This window comes from Perna viridis, chromosome 4, assembly GCF_037379345.1.
Source record: "Perna viridis isolate PV_CMFRI_1.1 ecotype Kerala chromosome 4, ASM3737934v1, whole genome shotgun sequence".
In the NCBI taxonomy this organism is placed as follows: Eukaryota; Metazoa; Mollusca; class Bivalvia; order Mytilida; family Mytilidae; genus Perna; species Perna viridis.
In genome coordinates this window covers 29,839,558-29,858,393 of record NC_142448.1, presented here as the reverse complement: position 1 = coordinate 29,858,393, position 18,836 = coordinate 29,839,558, and the positions used below count along the sequence as shown (strand labels likewise).

The following is an 18,836-nucleotide window of genomic DNA, read 5'->3' as shown; positions in this document are numbered from 1 at the left end:
TGAAAAACTGACTTGAAACAAAGTTAGTTTTAATTCTTGGTATGGATAATATGGAGCGTTTTCCAGCCATGTGGCACACCCAGGCATTACACTCCGAGTTGGTTTTAATGGTTAAACGAACTTGGCACTATTTTTTCTGCTGATTAGATTTGACAAATCCTTCCACTTTCAGCCTATAAAGAAATATGCCGTCAATATCATGACCTTAATGCTACCAAGAATTACTAAAGTAAACAAACAGAAAAAGAAGACATTTGTTTTTGGAAAAAAAGACTTAAGCTGAATGTTTGTAATTTAATCCTTATGGCAAATCGTACAGACCTGAATTATTGATAAGGCCCATCATATTTATCTTAGGGATTTAGTTTTTCTCTATTGATCTCTGACAACTGATCTGACCAAAGTTTTCATAGCTCATAAATTTTATATATTTTACCAAACTTGTAGAATTTAGATTTGTTTGTTGGGGTTTAACGTCCGAGCAGCAATATTTCAGCTATATTCAGACAAAGTAGAATTTAGAAAACATGTATATGATTTATATTTCAGTAAATATTGGATCTTTTAAAGTACAAAAAATAGCAATGCCTTTCGTGGCAATATTTCTACAATGTATACTGTAATTTAAATGTATCAAGTTTTCCTTGAATAAATTTTAATTTCATCTCCCCTTAAAAACTATTAAAACTTGAAGAAAAAAATGCCTTTAAACATTAAAAGTATCACATGCTTTGCCTTTTAATAATAAGATATTTTAAAAAAAAAAAAACCTGAGCAAGAAGTACAAACATATTATTGCTGTAAAAATCTTTTTAACCATTAAAATAAATATCATTACTTCCTTCAGAATACATATGTAATCATGTTTTTAGAAAATTCTCTTTTTTTGTGGTAGGGGGAAAAAATTCTATATTATGATTTTCGAACTTGTAAGGAACTGACTTCAACATAAAAAAAAATTATCATTCAAACCAAAGTTTACTGAAATTGCTGGAAAGGTTTTTTAAGTTAGAGTCTAAAAACAAAAATTCCCACATTTTTGTACAAATAAAGTCTGATAGAACAAAAACAAAAAATTTTTAAAAAATATTGATTGATTGATTGTTGGGGTTGAACGCCTGAGCAGCAATATTTCAGCTATATTCAGGCGAAATAAAAAAATAAAAAAAATAATAAAGAATCTTAGTGAGCGCACTCACATACCCATGCATCTCTAGTAAATTTGTTTGTAAGAGAAATACATGTAGAAGGACTCTGATAGAAAAAAAGGAATAAGAGTGTTTTTTAGGCTTTAGACCTTTATCTTCTAACTAAATTCTGTTACTCAGAAAGGTACTTTCAAACTCCAGACTGTGATTTCTTTGAGTTTTAGTTAATACAAAGTAAATATTATCGTAGTGGAACAAAACATATACTTGACCTGTAACTTATCATGGTGAACTTAAATACCAAAAATCATGTCAATATCTGCAAGCATTTAGAAATAAAGTCTGGAAAACTGATGATGAACAGATGGATGGACTGACGGACGGGTCAAAAACATTACACCCTTTGCAACTGTGTTGCATGGGGTATAATAAAAGTGAACAATGGATAGACACTAGTAACATACTATATCCCCTCTTAAAAGTCAGGCATAACATAAAATTGATCTTCCATAAGTACAGCTGCACTTAACTGTTCCAAAAAGTTTCTACAGCCTTAAAATTGGTTAATAAAAACTAATTAAACTCATTCCTAATCAGTTACTGCTTATAAAATTGAGCAAACATAGCAATAAATTGGAATTCTATACAAAATGTTGTTTTCTAAATCAGGCAGTGCATCCAACTAAGAGTTTAATTTATATCAACCTTTTATTAGAAGAATATAAATGGTATTATTCTTTAGAGAGAATGATTAACTGTCCTTAATGCTAGAGTATGACAGGGCATAACAATAGTTTTTTTTTACATTTTATGCCAAAAATAGCAAAGATTGAGAAGCAAATATTATATTTTCATCAATAAATAATTTATTTATTACATAATGATTATGCAATATATACAAATGAAGGTGTAAGCTCCTCTAACAGTGATTAGTAGATGTCAAAATATGACTCAAAATCAAACTTAACTAAATTGAGCATGATAATTTTCAAACTTTCATATAACATCAGCCAATTGTCTTCTTTTTTTTTCTTTTTTGAGCTGAAAGATTTACCATAATGCAAAACTAGGAAAAAAATTGCACATAGCAATTTCAATGAATAAATGGCAGGCCAACATTGCTTTTTTTATGGAACAGTGTTGTCAGTTTATCCCAGAACTTTCTTATTTCTTGACACAATTTTAAGTCATTTGAAATACATACAATGGTTTTTTACAATTTTTTAACAATTATTTCCTTACTGCCTTCATCAGAAATCCAGCAGAACAATTTCAAGTCATTCATGTTTCAGATCATAAACATAAGTAGGATGTCGCTGTGCTCTGTCCCTATCAATGCTTTAAACAACTATGTCAAAATGTAAGTGTAGTATATAACATCTATGAAGTAACTAAATTACGAAGTGGCACATTTAAGTTAAATTTGGAAACTGGTCGTTTTTTAAATATTAATAGAGATAGTCATTTATGTTTATGTTGTAATATGAGAGCTCTAAAAAATGAATACCACTTTGTACTTGCCAAAATTTTATTGTTCATGGCCTAATATACATAAGTTTTACAGACTGATTTAAGCTTCATACAGATCTCTTACATTTAAACTTTGTAACTACCTTGAAGCTGCTTGGAATACTATTATACCTCACTTATTGGCATAAATTTGTTAATACCTCGATTTGATAATATTGTTCTCTGTCATAATATTCATGTCTATTTTGTAGCAATAGAATGCATGTCATAGTTTTCCTTTCTTCTTTCGTCTATCCCAGACTTGACTTTTTCAGAGCAACTCGGCGGGTGTTTCTAGAAAAACAGAGGATGCTTACTTACCCTACCGATGCACCTGGTCCATGCTCCCAGTTTTTAGTGGAATCCAAGCTGCTCATTTGCTTTTGTTCCTTTGTATGTTTGATTTTAGTTACTTTATGTTCTTTGTTGTGTATGTTTGTTTTCCATGTCTGGTCTTTGTCCCTGGATTACATTCTTTTGATTACTGCTATAACCTTGGTTGCCTTGACTGTTCTTTATGCAAATGAAGATCATTCATTCATTCAATGATCCTTACTGTTCAGTATAGTACTTCATTCAATGACCCTTACTGTTCAGTATAGTACTTCATTCAATGATCCTAACTGTTCAGTATAATACTAAAAACATTTAGTTTTATATCTCAGTACACGTATAATTATACTACAGTGAAAGCTGTCTGCACCAAACCATAAAAAACCCAAAACCTACATGTTTCTACAACAGATACTTTTTGAAGTCTCTTCATATCAGTTTGTATGTATTCTAAACCTGGGTAAGTGAAACACCTGTTTAAACAGAACATACTCTAAAGTCCAGAATGGGTTTGGTTTAGACAGGTTTCACTGTATTTGATTAGTATCTCTTCATCTGATTAAAAATAAATGACAGTTAATGGATTCCACCAATGACATCGATGACAGCAACAGGATGATACTATAATACCATCAAAATATAATTTCAAATCATTAATTAATTTTAAAGTTAAATGCTTATAATTATAAGAAACATAATTTTAAACTAGTCTCCAGAGGGAATGACTAATAACTGAATCATATGGGGAATGCTGTACATCTTGCCACAGAAAGCCCATTACCCTACCACTGAAATAATCAGCCAACCACTGCTCTCTATTAGCACAACGGAAGACCATAAATTTCTTATACATAGTATTCATAGCCGGTCCCCATTATCATATAGCAATACTGGGTCAATGCTAGAGTTATGGTTCTTTCTGGTTTCCCATCAAAACAAATATGGCAACAAAACTGTTCACTGCCCTGACAGCAGATGAGATTGAAAAGAAGAAAATGTGTATTTCAAGTATGCATGTGTAGGTCATCGTTGGGTAAATTCATTACATAACCATTTAGTGACTGAGTATGGAATTTACCCTGGTCACAACTAATAACATCATGTAACCAGGATTGTAGGGGCAGAAATATACCAGGATTGTAGGGGCAGAAATATAACCAGGATTGTAGGGGCAGAAATATAACCAGGATTGTAGGGGCAGGAATGTAACCAGGATTGTAGTGGCAGAAATATAACTAGGATTGTAGGGGCAGAAATATAACCAGGATTGAGGGGCAGAAATATAACCAGGATTGTAGAGGCAGAAATGTAACCAGGATTGTAGGGGCAGAAATATAAACTAGAACACATTCTATACACTTTGATTGATTACAGTCAATGTCTGTTCCTAATAGATATTTATATACTAAAACCATTTGTATTACTTCAGTAGAGAACTCCCTTTAACTAGAAAAATATTTTTCATTTACATACATAATGATATTGTGTGAATGGATTACAGTTATATCATTGCATTAGGACATATGCTTGACATATTTTTTACAAAAGAAGGCATTTTTTTTAAGGATTTAAGTGATAAATATTGAACTTTTTATATCACAAGTGTGCTTCATTCAGTGTTAAACAGAATTTCAACATAAATAATGTCATACTAACAATACAAAAAGACAGTTTCTTAAAAAGATTTTTAACTTGTAAAGAATTAATTTGTGTAGTGGTTATAGATCTACTGTGACCTTCCCATAATGCCAAACAGGTTTTTTTTTCTCTCCCATTGAATGAAGTTGTTGAATCAGTGTTCTGATATATATCTCTGTTAGTGACATACAGAGATAGCATTGAAGTTCACCAAACCTATATAAACAGGCACTCACATTTATCATAAAAGATATATGGCCATAGATATTATTGCTGCCCTTTCATATGCAACCAGCAATATCGACTGGAGTTGTATATTTCATGTACAATCAACACAAGGTGACAAATATATTGACAAAGCTCCTTATGTTTTATTTATATTACTTTTAAATTGACCATTTGTCATAATTTACATATTTAATAAACATTGACCTATTACCGATTTAAAACCCAACAGGATTATTTAAATAAAATTCTAGAAGGTGTAAACTTTTAGACTTTAGCCCAGCAAGACCTTATCCATTCAATTCAATAAAAAATCATGCCATGCTAGTTATCATATAAAAAGTCCTCTCTCTTGCAGTGCCCATTTACAACCATTTCTATTCAACTGACAAAATTGTATAAATTTACCGAAGAAATTTATAGATTTATAAAGATTTTTTTTAAAAAGAGAAGTCACATACAGCAGCAACAAGTATGATCACATACCATATTTAGGTAACTCATAAAAAAAACATTGCAATACCATATATTTTGTAACTAGAATGACACAAAATCCCAAAAGTATTAGTTGCAAAATGCACAAATACAGTATCTCAGTCACCAAATCTATTCATGGAATGACAAAAACCACAACAAAGTCTACATCTTTGTAACCATGTTGGTTATTATTGGACTACAAATGTCTTATAAGTACATCCTACTGCTTGCTGAAAATACCTCTGCTCTCCCCCCAAAATAAAATGTGTTGCCTAAGTCCTCAAACAGGAAAAGACATGCCACAAATCTAAGACATGTATGAAAACACAAATCAGGGGTCTTAACCAGACTTTCAAGAGAGAAAGGTCCTCGACTTATTTTCATCCTTAATAAAAAAAGTCCAACAGATGAAAGTGAAAGGTCCTCAGTAAGAGTAAAGTATGGTAGGTCCAGGACCTAAGTGACTGGTCCTGCAACAGAAATTGCGAGTCTGAATCTCAGACCAGTGCCAACATGACCCCCTGCGAAATTGAAGTTGAGTAGCTATAAATTATAGCTGCTAAAGAAAAGTGTGATGAAAAATGTTACCCCATACTATAAATGTTTGACAAATATACTATGAAGGTAAACAGGAAATAGGTAAGAGACATGCCTGAAACCAGTACACACAATATAGAACCTCTTACCTATCAAACATCAGGTGGTTGTGATTTGTACATGTAAATACTTAAATATATTTGTTAAGATAGATGGACGGATGGACAGACATACAACACAACTAATTCCCCTTTTCTTTTGAAGTGAGAAATAATGAACTTTACTTCTGGAATTATACCATATCCAATATTCAGGAATATTTAATTGCCAAAACAGGACTACTATTGTGATATCAGGAAGAAAATTTTAAAGAAATTCTCAATTCTTATCAAAGAACCTTCAAGTTTGTAAGGAGGTACTTTCATCCTTAATTCATATTGGTCCCAAACCCTTTTGGCAAACCAATCCTTGTTGCATACATCATAGTCTGCAACTGAAAATAGCTCTCTATTACTATTTTGAAAAAAATGGCTGATACAGTGCAATATGATTTTCAGGCTTTTGAAATTTGTGGGGAAAATTGTCATTTATACAAGAGTTCAAACTAAAACAACTCAAATATATTCTAGATTGCAATTGCACATAAAAACATAAATGGTGACTAACACAGCATTACAATGTACAAAAAAGTATGCACATAAATACATGTACTAAACATCTGAGAGTAAAATAGAAGAACCACCTTTACTTTTTATGGTTTAATGAAGTAAAAGGGAGATTTCAAGTCGAATTCCTGTTAAACATTAAACCACTAAACTGATACTAACACAGTTTCCAATCATGATGAGTTAAACCAGATTTTAACTTTTCTATGCCTTTTTATCTTTCCAAAATCATTATGATATGTACGGACTGGAAAATGCTTTCAGCACATGTAAAAATTTAATATAGCAACACAAAGTAAATAAATGCTGTGATGATAGAGAGAAAAAAAGTCTACAATAACATCTAAAGTATAATCAATTGAAAACCAACATCATTTGACTTTTGTCAAATATCATTAAATAAATTCATGGTGAAAAAGACATATTACATAATATTTTACAATAGCAGTATAATCAACCATTAAAGTGACTAAGATGACAAAAAGAAAAAACTAAAACCAATATTAATGGAATTGTCAAATGAATGATCACACTGGTTAGCAACTGCTAAGTCATGCAGCTTCAAATGCTAGCCAGATAACATTAGAAGTATTTTTTTTTCTTTTTTAGTGCATGCACATTAAGAGAAGGTGATTAAAGTCAGATAATTTATAACTAAAAATTCTGCCAACCCACATCAAGAACATCAATCAAGTAAGTCTTGGACTAAAGTTCTCAAAGCATCCAATCGGACTCAACTTTTCTTGGATAGGTTCATACAACATGTGATCTTATTTATCCAAGATGTAAAGCAATTTACATGGGATCTAACCCAATCCCTGCCTCTTTAGTTGTAGCACAATCAATAAAATGCTAACCAACATGGTTTGAATGATTGATTGTGGTTTTACACCAAATGGCAGATATTTTTTTTTTATTTCAAGACCAGAACAACTGAATAATTAAATTTAAAAGTAGCCAACATGTTGAGTCAGTTTTTTATTGTGCTAGCTCACAGAAACAACATCCCGGCCGTTACATTAGGCATGTCACCCCACACTGACACATTATTCTGACTCAGATCCAAATAAACAATGGGTGATAAACTAACATAGTGAATTCACATAAGTACTGAAATACCAGTCCTCTTCTTCAAAATTCTCAATGACTAGCCGAAATAATAGAGGACTGTATAGGATTCAACTAGCCCAAACAAGAAATGTACACATCAGCTCACTAGCCCAAACAAGAAATGTACACATCAGCTCACTAGCCCAAATCAATTTTTACTAGCCCCAGGCTTCAAGCTAGTGGCTAAAGGCGAACACTGTGAATATAATTACAGGGTTTGAAATTAGCAAGGGACCACTCGCCAATTTGGTGTGGGCTACAAAAAAATTTACGTTAAAACCCTTTGACTATGGATAGAGGAACATAACTACATTTGTAAAAACAAAGCCATTTTTTTTTAATGTAAATCTGCCATGCAAAATAGAATACATATCAGTAATATAATTCAGAAGATTTAGAAATAAAGCCACTCAAAATATTTTGCACCACTGTTTATAAATACAAGTTCGAATAATAAGCATTCTATAGTTTCATATAAATCTATCGGTTTGCTCAAGAAGAATGATATATACAACATACATATACTGGTAATGTTACTGGTAGATAAATATAAATCAAATACTATCCAGATTCTTTTGGTAACATACTGACAAAAGAATTTGAATTTATAATTTACATTGAAGAGGAATAGGAGGTTTTATTTAATTTTATGAGACAGAATTTTTTAGCAAAATGCAAATTGATAATAAATTGTTTGAAAAGTTTCAGTGCAAGTTTTCCAACAACCAATTCTGCATTGGTAAAAGATTAATTGGTGATGACATATCCTGAAAATATTGAGAATTTCTCTTTTTTTTTTCAGTAGTTCCTGATTTGTTGAATGGCAAAACTACACAATAAAAAAAATGCTAAATGTTAACATGAAAAAAAATAATAACTTCTATAACATAAGAACTGGTCCTACAAAATATCTACATTTATAAAAACTTTCTGCTACATATCCTGAAGCCTCAGAGCACACAGCGAATTATTTAACTTAGTAATATCTCATACACACTACAGATACTGTGTACATGTACATGTATGTCAAATCCCCTTAAACACAGAGAAATTTCAGTTGCCAAATGAAATTCAATCTTGACAAATTCAAAAGTTTTAAGGTACATCAGTGAGGACATTTATAGTGAAAAAGCAAGATCAAATCAAAACTTTTACAAAAGACTTGCTTTATTCAATTACCTTTGTATAATAAGATGCATTTCAATTTTGCATGTTATGGAAATGAGATTGGATTAAATATTACATAATACACTTTGTTGTTTATAACCAATATAACAAAAGCTTCTGTGTAAAAGGTATGGGGTTGTTGTACCTAAATTTATTATTATGCAACTCAGTACAATTGCTATATATTTTGTTAATCCCAATGGTAAATTTAGTGTGGATAAAGAAATTAATACTTTAATCTGTTGTTGAGATATTTCTATTTGTATTACTTCAGTAGGAGTAGAAAACAGACAAACTTCACATTAATTGAGGGTGCTTCTTTAACTCTGTGTAAGATTCCTCACTAGTATTCAACCTATGGTATCATTTCAACTTAAGACTTTTTATCAGGGTTCAAAAGTTTAGAGAAAGGGAGATGTCTTTGGCCTATAGCCAAAGGTTTGGCACACTGTTGGTGGTTTCTACTTACTCTCATGACTAATAAATAGGTGTATACCAATTGCCAAAAGTCAAATCACTTGCTACAGATTTCATATTCATTCATTGTTTTCCAAGATCTTATTTTTTTAACAAAAAGTTTTCCCATGATATTATATTTTTTTTAAATTAAAATTCTTTTTGTGACAGTGGTACAGGACTGTTTCTGGCACCCTAAGACACTGCTAAGTGGACTGGTATTTGTATTTATGTCTCGTAAAAGGACTTACAAATTTGTAACTTAAAAGACTACAAAAAAAAGCACAAAATATTGAAATTTATAAAAAAAAAAATCACGATCCATTTTTTGTTGTTGAATAGTTGAAAAACAAGCATATCTAATTTGATGAGGACTTGACTTGGTTCTGTGTCATAAGGTCACTGAAAATACTTGGTGAAAATACAAAATGGTCAATTTTTAATGTATTATTTTTAAACTGGTAAAGGTATTTTTTTAGAAAACTCCAAAAAGCAACAAGCCTAAAAAATAATAATGGCTAATTAGTAAATATATTATGATAATAGAAAAAAAAAACAGAATAAATATCTGACCAGTAAGATATTACAAATTATTGGAAAGTATCAAACCATATTCTAATAATTTGGAAATTAATCATATGAGGTAGGAAAAAAAATTAATTTTAAACAAAACCGAAATGAACATATGGCTTAAACTTAGTAGTGTCAAGAACATCTCATATAACCTTATCATGGATCTAAATGCACTTGTAAAAAATGATCACTAGTTCAGAAGGCAACATTTCCAGCAGTTGTGTAACAAATTCAAGAAACTCATTTTTAAGGTGATATCCTGACTTGTTGCAAACTATTCACAAAAATTTGGTTTATTTCTTTTTTTTCAGATTCAAATACACTTTGTGATTTAAATTCACTTCAAAAAACCAAAAAAAAAAAAGAAAAGAAAAGAAAATAAGCATGGTCGACGGTTCATTATCATACAATAACTTTAAAAGCCCTTCTCCCCTCCCAAAAAAGACAGTAACGGTCAGTAAAAAATAAGTGTCTCTAAACTAATTGGGAACTATACATTATAATTTTTTCACGTTCAATATTTCTGTTTACAAAAAAAAAAAAATATATCATACACTGTATGTACTTTAAAGGTGCAAAACTATTAAAAAATCTTTTAGTAGACAATGTAAGATACAAAAAAAATGTAAGTAGAAACACTGTAAAATGATCATACTATGTTTATATTAGATATAATACAAAGCCATACCTTGGTGTGACAGGCAATAATGCTGCCCTACTCCGAGGTGTGGGGGTAACACTTGTTGATCTTTCTGTGTAGCCTATCCTCCCTAACGCATTAGGCCTAGGGTTTTGTCCAACAATTTCCAAATGTAACATGACAAATTTGAGACAGAATCATTGATTTATTCCTGACATTTTCCTGTCTACTAAATAAAAAATTTCAGAATTCCACATACTGGATAAACATTTGTTTCTACATCCTGAACTATGATCTTCAATTTGTATTTCTATTTATCACAGTCAAAATTTCCTCATTGGCATTTATTTCCTACATGATCAAATCCATCATGTAAAATCAGATAGAAATATCCTCAGATATAGTATTTAAAATCCACTTTCTTACATTTTAATAAAATGAATGTTTTACTGAGTGACATTTATCCTCAAATATATATAGGTATGAAACTTTCAAAAATATATTAAGGTTGTATTAGTAAAAATATCCTCACTAATCTATAGAATGTTGGACAGTAAGAAGGTATTGTTCTATTCTTTACGCCTGATTAGTTTAACAAATTCCAACTATATGGAACCAAGGCTTCCCAAACGTAAATACTCAGGTAAATACTGATCTGTCAAGGCTGGTAGAACCTCTCTATACTAAGCTATTTAACTGGAAAAAATATCTTCTGACATTTAACTATCGAAATCTGATTGTCACATAGCAATAATGCCTTGGGTCGCCACAAAAAAAAAACCACACTATAACGCACAACTCCCTCTAGTGGTACCAGCATTTACAGGATGTTTGAAAAATGCTACTTCATTGGTATGATTACTTTAGATATTGACATATGAACCAATAAAATTGAAAATAAAGTGAAACCGTCACCTATAAACTATATCTCTCTTTACATTGGAAAATGTATACACCTCGTCAGTGTGTTTAGTTAGCTACTTTCTTTGAAGTCTCATTTCTATTCACTGCATACAAAACATTTGTAAAGAAACTTATCAATATGTTAACTATAAATTAGACAATAAATTTGTATTAAAAAGTTTGTTAACATAGATTTTTCAAAATTCTATAGAAGTGGAAAAGGCATATCATTAAATTTTTACTTTCTTTCTAATATGTAACTGTTCAAATCAATCAATTCAAATTCTTTTCAAATAGAACAGAAAAGCAAAAGGATTATATCAATACTATTTAGCATAATTTAATTTTCCCACTTGCTTTTCTATAGGGTTTAGAAAAAAAAATGTTATTTGGATTTGAATAAAATGGAACTTGACTTCACAATAAAAAAGAAAGATTTATATAAGGAGTATGGGATAAAAACAACATAGCAAACCTTCAATGTTTATTGTATATGTTATGGATTGACATTGTATGTAATGTAACTTTATAAAAATGGAGTAAAGTAAAATGCATTATTTTTCAGCAAGTGGCTACTGTCATGGGTATGCATGCATAATTAAAAAAAATAGGTTAGAGACTTGACAGGATCAAATCTCAACTTCAGTGATTCTGAAAGACCTTAGATAGCACTACACATTTATTATATGAATAAAAAATCTAATTATAACTGGACCTACCAAATTTGAAAAGACATTGCCTTGATTCTGTACATGTATATGATTAAAACTTGAGCAAACTTTACCATGATAGAAAAGTTAAATCACACAGTATGAATTAATTGGGGGTAGTCTAGTAATTCTGACCAACTATTTTATCTATTCAGAAAAGTTAATTCAAAGGATGGAACAAAATATTTTCAGAACATCCACTCTTCATGATAAACCAGAAATAGGAAGTCCAGGCTAGTGGAAAGGCTTTTTGGCCTGTAAAAAACCACTAACATGCCAGTTTTATATACATGTGCCGGTAAATAAAATCCTCTTAAATTTGTTTGGGCCTGTGCTGATAAAAAAAGTTTATTTTGAATACAGAATTGCATTACTGAATATTTCTTTTGCATGTTCATAACCAGCCAAAACACCACTGTTCAGAAGTCAGGCTTTTAATTCAATTTACTCATTTAACTGGTACACTGAATCAACAAAAATATTGGAGTCAACTGAGAACAGTCCAGGGACATCATAGAGGACGAAGTCCTAATAATGGTATATTATACAAACACAACCTTTGACCTTAGAAGCACTGAGGGTCTGATTTCAGGCTGACAGTAATGGATAATATAAGTATGTGTAGTAAAATCCAAGTCGACAAACAGTATTGCAGAGTAAGGATCTTACTTCTTTCATATCTTTAACCAGCCCCTGCTTTAACAAAACCAAATGTTCATGGCTCACAACTTTCAATAGTATAAATATAACGAGAACAGGTATGATGTACAAGTCAAAGAGACACCACCACACAAGGATGAAAATGTCAGCCCAAGGCAACCCATTGGTCTCCAATAAAAGACCAGGAAACCCTTGCACTACAGGGCAGGCTGCAGCTGGCCCCAAAACATCATTATACACAGGTACAGCGAAAGAGTTGCCCCTATATACTCAAGTAACATAAAAATAAAGGTGAAAACAACACAAGACATATAGAGGTCAGAAATTCCCGACTTAAGACAGTGGAAAAAATATTAAACAATTCATATTCATTTCATTTTTTTTCAAATAAATAAATAAATTTTTCTTTAAGAGGCTGTCCATGTAAAAATCTGGCAGAACCTATATGGGTGGCTCAGGGTAAAAAAGTTTGTTTTAAATTGACAATACCAATGGATGCCTCAGAAAATGATTTTAAAGTTCACTAAATAAGCATCCAAATTTTTCTCAAATTAATGAGTTATCTCCCTTTTTTTCAAAGAATTTCAATGCATTCAATGTAATTTATTTCTATTTAACCGTTGCAGTAAATCAAAAACCAACATTCAAACTTTGAGAAAGGATGCATTTGTGATATGAAATGGATGAAAATTTTTTACAACAAAATTTGTCATGAGCCACCTACTGCCTTGTTTTCGCATGGACACCCTTTTAAAACATTTCTGTAAAAGGTAAGAATAGCATATATTCTACAAATGATCAAGAATTGATTGAGTTAACCACCAGATAACAACAATAAATAATTCCCTCTGCTGTAATAGCAACAACCAAAATATACCATAATATCATCAAATATAGATGCTGAAATTAATACAAAGTCCACAGAGCTTCTTTTATCACTTTTATAAGTAATAAATACATCACAGAATAAGGAAAGAAAATCTCTATTGTAGTGAAAGAATTTCACAAAGGAATCATAATGTGTTTTATTAGACATGAACAGAAAAAAAATATTTACCACAGAATCTTAGAATAATTATTTGGTACTACATGTATATATGCAATGGTGAATCTTACATTATGAAACCTCAGTCACAATATACTGGTAGCACACTAGAAGGGGATCGTAGCTTCCTTACTTTTCCCATATGTCCATATATTCTGGTATAAGGGAGCAAATGATCTTCTTACTGTAAATTGACTCTGATTTAATGAAAATGAAGACCCCATTATAATTTGACGAATAGACCTTCTATCTATAACTGGTTGTTTTGAGACAATTGCCACTTTCTAGTTTCTATCAAGGAAGTTTAAAACTCTGGCCTTTTTGCACAAGGCTAATTGACAGATTCATAGGGGCAAATCAAGTGTACACCCCCGAAAAAAAAGCTGTGAAAAAATCATGTTTTTGCATGAATTCTTTAATTTTTACAATTACATCCCAAAATATTTTCTTGCCTCTAAATCCAAGATCAGCCCCTTGCAAACATGCGATGTTTTTCAATTTACCATATGATAACTTAATTTTCTAAATTTCAGCATCTATTGTTTATACAATATCATAAGCATTCTTATAAATCATAGAATCTAGGCAAGCAATCTTCTATCAATGTCAAAATTCAGTTCATCTACATAGAAAGTTACTGGGATACTCAAAACTATACCACAGCAATTGAGATTCAGGCAGTAAAGTATCTGTTAACATGGATGATTACAGTATGCAAACAGGTATTTTACTGTCTAAACTTTAAAATTAATCACTATACTTGTGCATAATGATGGCAGAGCTTCTCAGTTAGCCTGCCCGTAAAAGACTGCGTATAACGCCTTGCATGGCATGCTTAATTTTCAAATTCTCACACTGGTTATATAGACAAAAACATGTATAATTTTAATACAGGGATGACTGTAACCTGCAACTTGAATAAACACATAAACCACAGAAGTCAATGACACAGAACAAGCTGTACCACAAGCAGCCATCTTCAACAAAACACATATTCATGCAAAATCTCATGCATAAACTGCACCTATATCAAACCCTTTATCAGTCATTCAGTACAAAGTAATTACAAAACAAATATCTGTTAAAGGATTGTATGAAGATATGAGATAACCAGGTCCACAGTAGTACCTTACAATACTGGATATTGTCCCTGTCTTAATATAAACATTTATCAATGAGATTGGGTATGTGATTGTAAACCAACATTAGAATATCTACTAAGCACATCTGTACCCCTTGTCATTGTTGTTATGACAATAGACCCTTCCCATGCCATGCTGATAGCTGTAGTCTGTATAATTAGACAGTGGTACTCATCTGATTTTAACAACCAAACAAACATGATAGAAACAATCATACTAATTGTCAATTCATAAATCATAGTGAAACTTAAGTCTGATTTCTGTATAAAAAGAAAAGATTTTTAACTGCAAAAGACAATATATGCACTCTCCCGCTGTAAGTTTCATGAGGGACAGGTCAAAGTTAAAACTGGGCTTACTCAGTTGGCCACCTAATATTGGATGTTTTTTTTCTCAATTTCTGTTCAACATATCATTATTTAAAAGCAAGAAATCTTTCCTCTGGGCCAGTTTATTTTCAACAAAACATGCCCATTTGACCAGTTTGACAAATTTTCTTTCCCTAAACTGGATCAGTGCATTTCTTCAAGTCTATCACAATGCTCTGACTTTGAAGAAACAGACTCAATGTTTAGATCTAGTGACTCAGTCTAGCACATTGATATTCTCAATTTAATGTTTAGATTTAGTGGAAATGGTATACAGTTTTTCATTGGAAGTGTAAATTCAAAGTAGTTCTTGAATGTATTTCAGGATAAAAATCACCAAATAATTTGGTAAATGTCTTCAGTGTAATGAAATTTTCCAAATATCCTAAAAGTACAAGTACATTGTAAGTATTGAAAACTGAAAACCTTGGAAAACATTATAAATAACGGTAAAAGATCGTAACTATGGTCAAACAGCGGTAAAAGATCCTTAAACTATGGTCAAACAGCAGTAAAAGATCCTAACTATGGTCAAACACCTCTGAAGTAGTTACTTGAATTGTACATTTGTATGTCAAAGCAAAAGAGGAGAGTTTTTGTAACCTTACATAACTGATGCCATATTAAGTACTCTTAACCATGAAGTTTTTGTGGCAGTTTTATTTTTTGCTATTTTCGTGGTAATACCTGTAACGTGAAAATAAAACACTCATGAATATTTTTTTCAAAGAACATTATACTGTAATTTGAGGTAAGACTGCACAAAACTGTGAGTAAGTAGATTTATCACAAAAATCGTGAAAAAAAGATGGCATGAAAGTTTTCTGGTTTACAGTACGTACAAATACATTTGTGAATGTCACTGGTAAAGGAACTTTAGAATTAGGTTAAACAAAAACATGGTTGAACTGAGCTAACCAAAAGTCAGCCCCACAGAAAGATTAAAGACTTGTAACATATTTGATGAAGGATCAGTAAAGCCTTCCCATCCATTTCATATCTCTAAATGGTGGATAAAATGTCGAAGTGTTTTGTATGTAACTCACATTGAACCATGTACCTTTACCATGTAAATCTTTATATGATGATTTAACATTAAATCAACTTCAAAGAGATTGCACGAAATGTGCTCTTTTCACCAAATATCATATAATCTTGCACTTGAGAAATTATGCACATTGTATACAAAGGAAGACTCAATCCTGTAATTCTGCTCCCAATGATTAAACACTTCTATTTAACTTGTTTCTAAAAAGAATTTTCAATACTTCTGTAAAACTAAACCTCCATGTTGAATTAAATACAGTTGTAAGCCTAGTTTTTTTTATCAAATGAAAGACCTCTTCTATAAATACAAAGTATCTAGATATTTTTTTTCATAAAAGCTCATTCAGGTGCAACAATTGACGAACATAAATAGATACAGGAATCACAAAGAGTTTTGTGTGCTTCAACATATTTTAATTAACTTTATTTACCAAATCATCAATTACTAGTAAGTAGTCCTGAACAACTTGTCATGAATTGGTCTGATTTCAAAACAGATAAAATATACTTTATTGTCATAATTCTTTAAATGGTTGTAACCTTTGACCACAAAATTTAAGATCAAATGTCACCTACAGCATTTTAACCATTGTGCTATGTATTGTCCTCACAAGACTCTGATATCTACATAAACAAAGGCTAAGTCACTACTAATGTTCTTAATTAACCCTTTGATGTAGAAAAAAACCATAATAAGCACCGTCTCGGTCAATTAATTTCTAAACAAATGAAGAAGTATTTAAAACAACTGAATAAGTATTGACAAATGAGACATGGTATTTAAAATAATATTTTGCTGTTACCCAACCCATACCAACATATACAAACGTAAGGATTTTTATTACAGGTAGAGAATATACAAATGTATGATGGGTGAACATCTCCAACAGTATAGCTGAAGGACCAAACATAAAGTTGCATGAGTTGTTGTGCTAGGAACTTGTGCTAGGCATACCCTCACTCATACAGGATATGGATATTGGAAAGCAACCAAAATTGCTTACAACATATACTCCATTCATTGGGAGTTCAAATTTTTGTGACAAAAATGTTTTCCATCATTCAACATAGTGACAGAGTCCCATGAAACAGGAAATTGATAATGGGCAACAACCAAAAATGCTTACCATGTATGCCTTATTTATATGAAGCCACAAACCAAATTTGAAATCACTCTGTCCATTGGGAGCCAAGAAAATTGCAATGAAATATGGATGGATAGACAGAATGATGCATGAACAAGCTGATTCCAATATACAATGTACTAACCACTTGTTCAGTGGGGGTATATAATGAACAGTTTTCTAAACTTAGATGTCCTTCCACATTATTAATATAATGCAGTGTTCTTAGATTTCTACTACTCATCCCCCAAGACAAAGTCAAATTTTGGTGAAGGAAATTAACTTACATGTACTATACTTCACTTCTGGCAAGTAGAAACACAAATTTGGAAAGGAATTTTTAAGTACTAATTCAGGGAAAAATAATTCCCATTTGGAGTTTTCCCATGAAAACTCAAATTTTCTTAAAAGTCCCAGGATTCTTAGAAACATGTCTTCTAACCAGTTCAAAAACGAGTCACAGCAAAACATCTTGCTTTTTTTAACAATATGACCACTTGAAATAAACACTTCAACATTCTTTCAATACAGATATATGTTCAGTAAATGGAGATATCTGAGAGTAGTAACCTCCCATTGTGTTACAGAAGTAACAAGAGAAGCAATTATAAGTCTTGTCACAAAACAAACCTTGGAGCCTTAAATGTCTTTACAATCATTATTTACAGGATTAACATCATTTTGAGAACATTTTTTTTTATTATTTCTTTTAATAACAAGAATGCTTACTCAGTATTTTTTTGTAAATGTAAACAGAGACCTGCATAACTGGCCTATAAAATTTCCTGTTTCAACTGATCAACATCAAATGTGGACAAATGAATTAATAACAAAAGGCTATACTCTCTTTCATAGTTAAAATTTAAATCTACTTTTGGTATTTTGGTATTTGAGATTTGAAGTTAAATATTTCCCCCAAATATTTTGTGAAAGTCTCTTACAAAAAGCATTCTCTATTTTAGTGCAAGGACTTTCTGGTTTCCTCTCCAGCTCTCAATATACTCAAACCTATCAAACAAGATACATTTTGCATCAACTTTAAATTTGGAACATAAAGAATTTTAGAAAATCAGTCTATTATAATTATTGAACAAACCACAGGGGCTACATAAATGTAGTAATGGTGTCATAACTACAGGTTTACTTAAGGTCAACTTGAGGATGTTCCATCAGTGTGCTAGTTTTTGAGATATACATGCAAGCAATTGAAATTTTGGTGGGAAAAGGGTTTTGTTAATTTTCCATAGGTTTTGTCTTTGCAGGTTTTATCAGATAAAATCTTAGACGAAATAACAAAGATTTCATAAAAAACTTTTTGAATAACATTTTAAGGTGTGTTTATTGAAATTATGGAGAAAA

At 31.2% G+C, this 18,836-nt stretch overlaps 1 protein-coding gene across 2 annotated transcripts in view; it reads right to left on the bottom strand.

The window, feature by feature from the left end:
- The window catches only part of LOC148619685 (protein FAM149B1-like), a 69,309-nt gene that overhangs the window by 46,981 nt on the left and 3,492 nt on the right, over positions 1 to 18,836 (bottom strand). Inside the window, exon 1 of one of the 2 annotated variants that reach the window (XM_088579851.1) lies at positions 10,527 to 11,267. The exons of the other annotated variant lie outside the window; for it this stretch is intronic. Coding sequence (XP_088435977.1) covers positions 10,527 to 10,657 — 131 coding nt within the window. The 5' untranslated portion in view covers positions 10,658 to 11,267. Of the gene's footprint in view, positions 1 to 10,526; positions 11,268 to 18,836 lie in introns of those variants that run through there. 2 annotated transcript variants of the gene reach the window in all.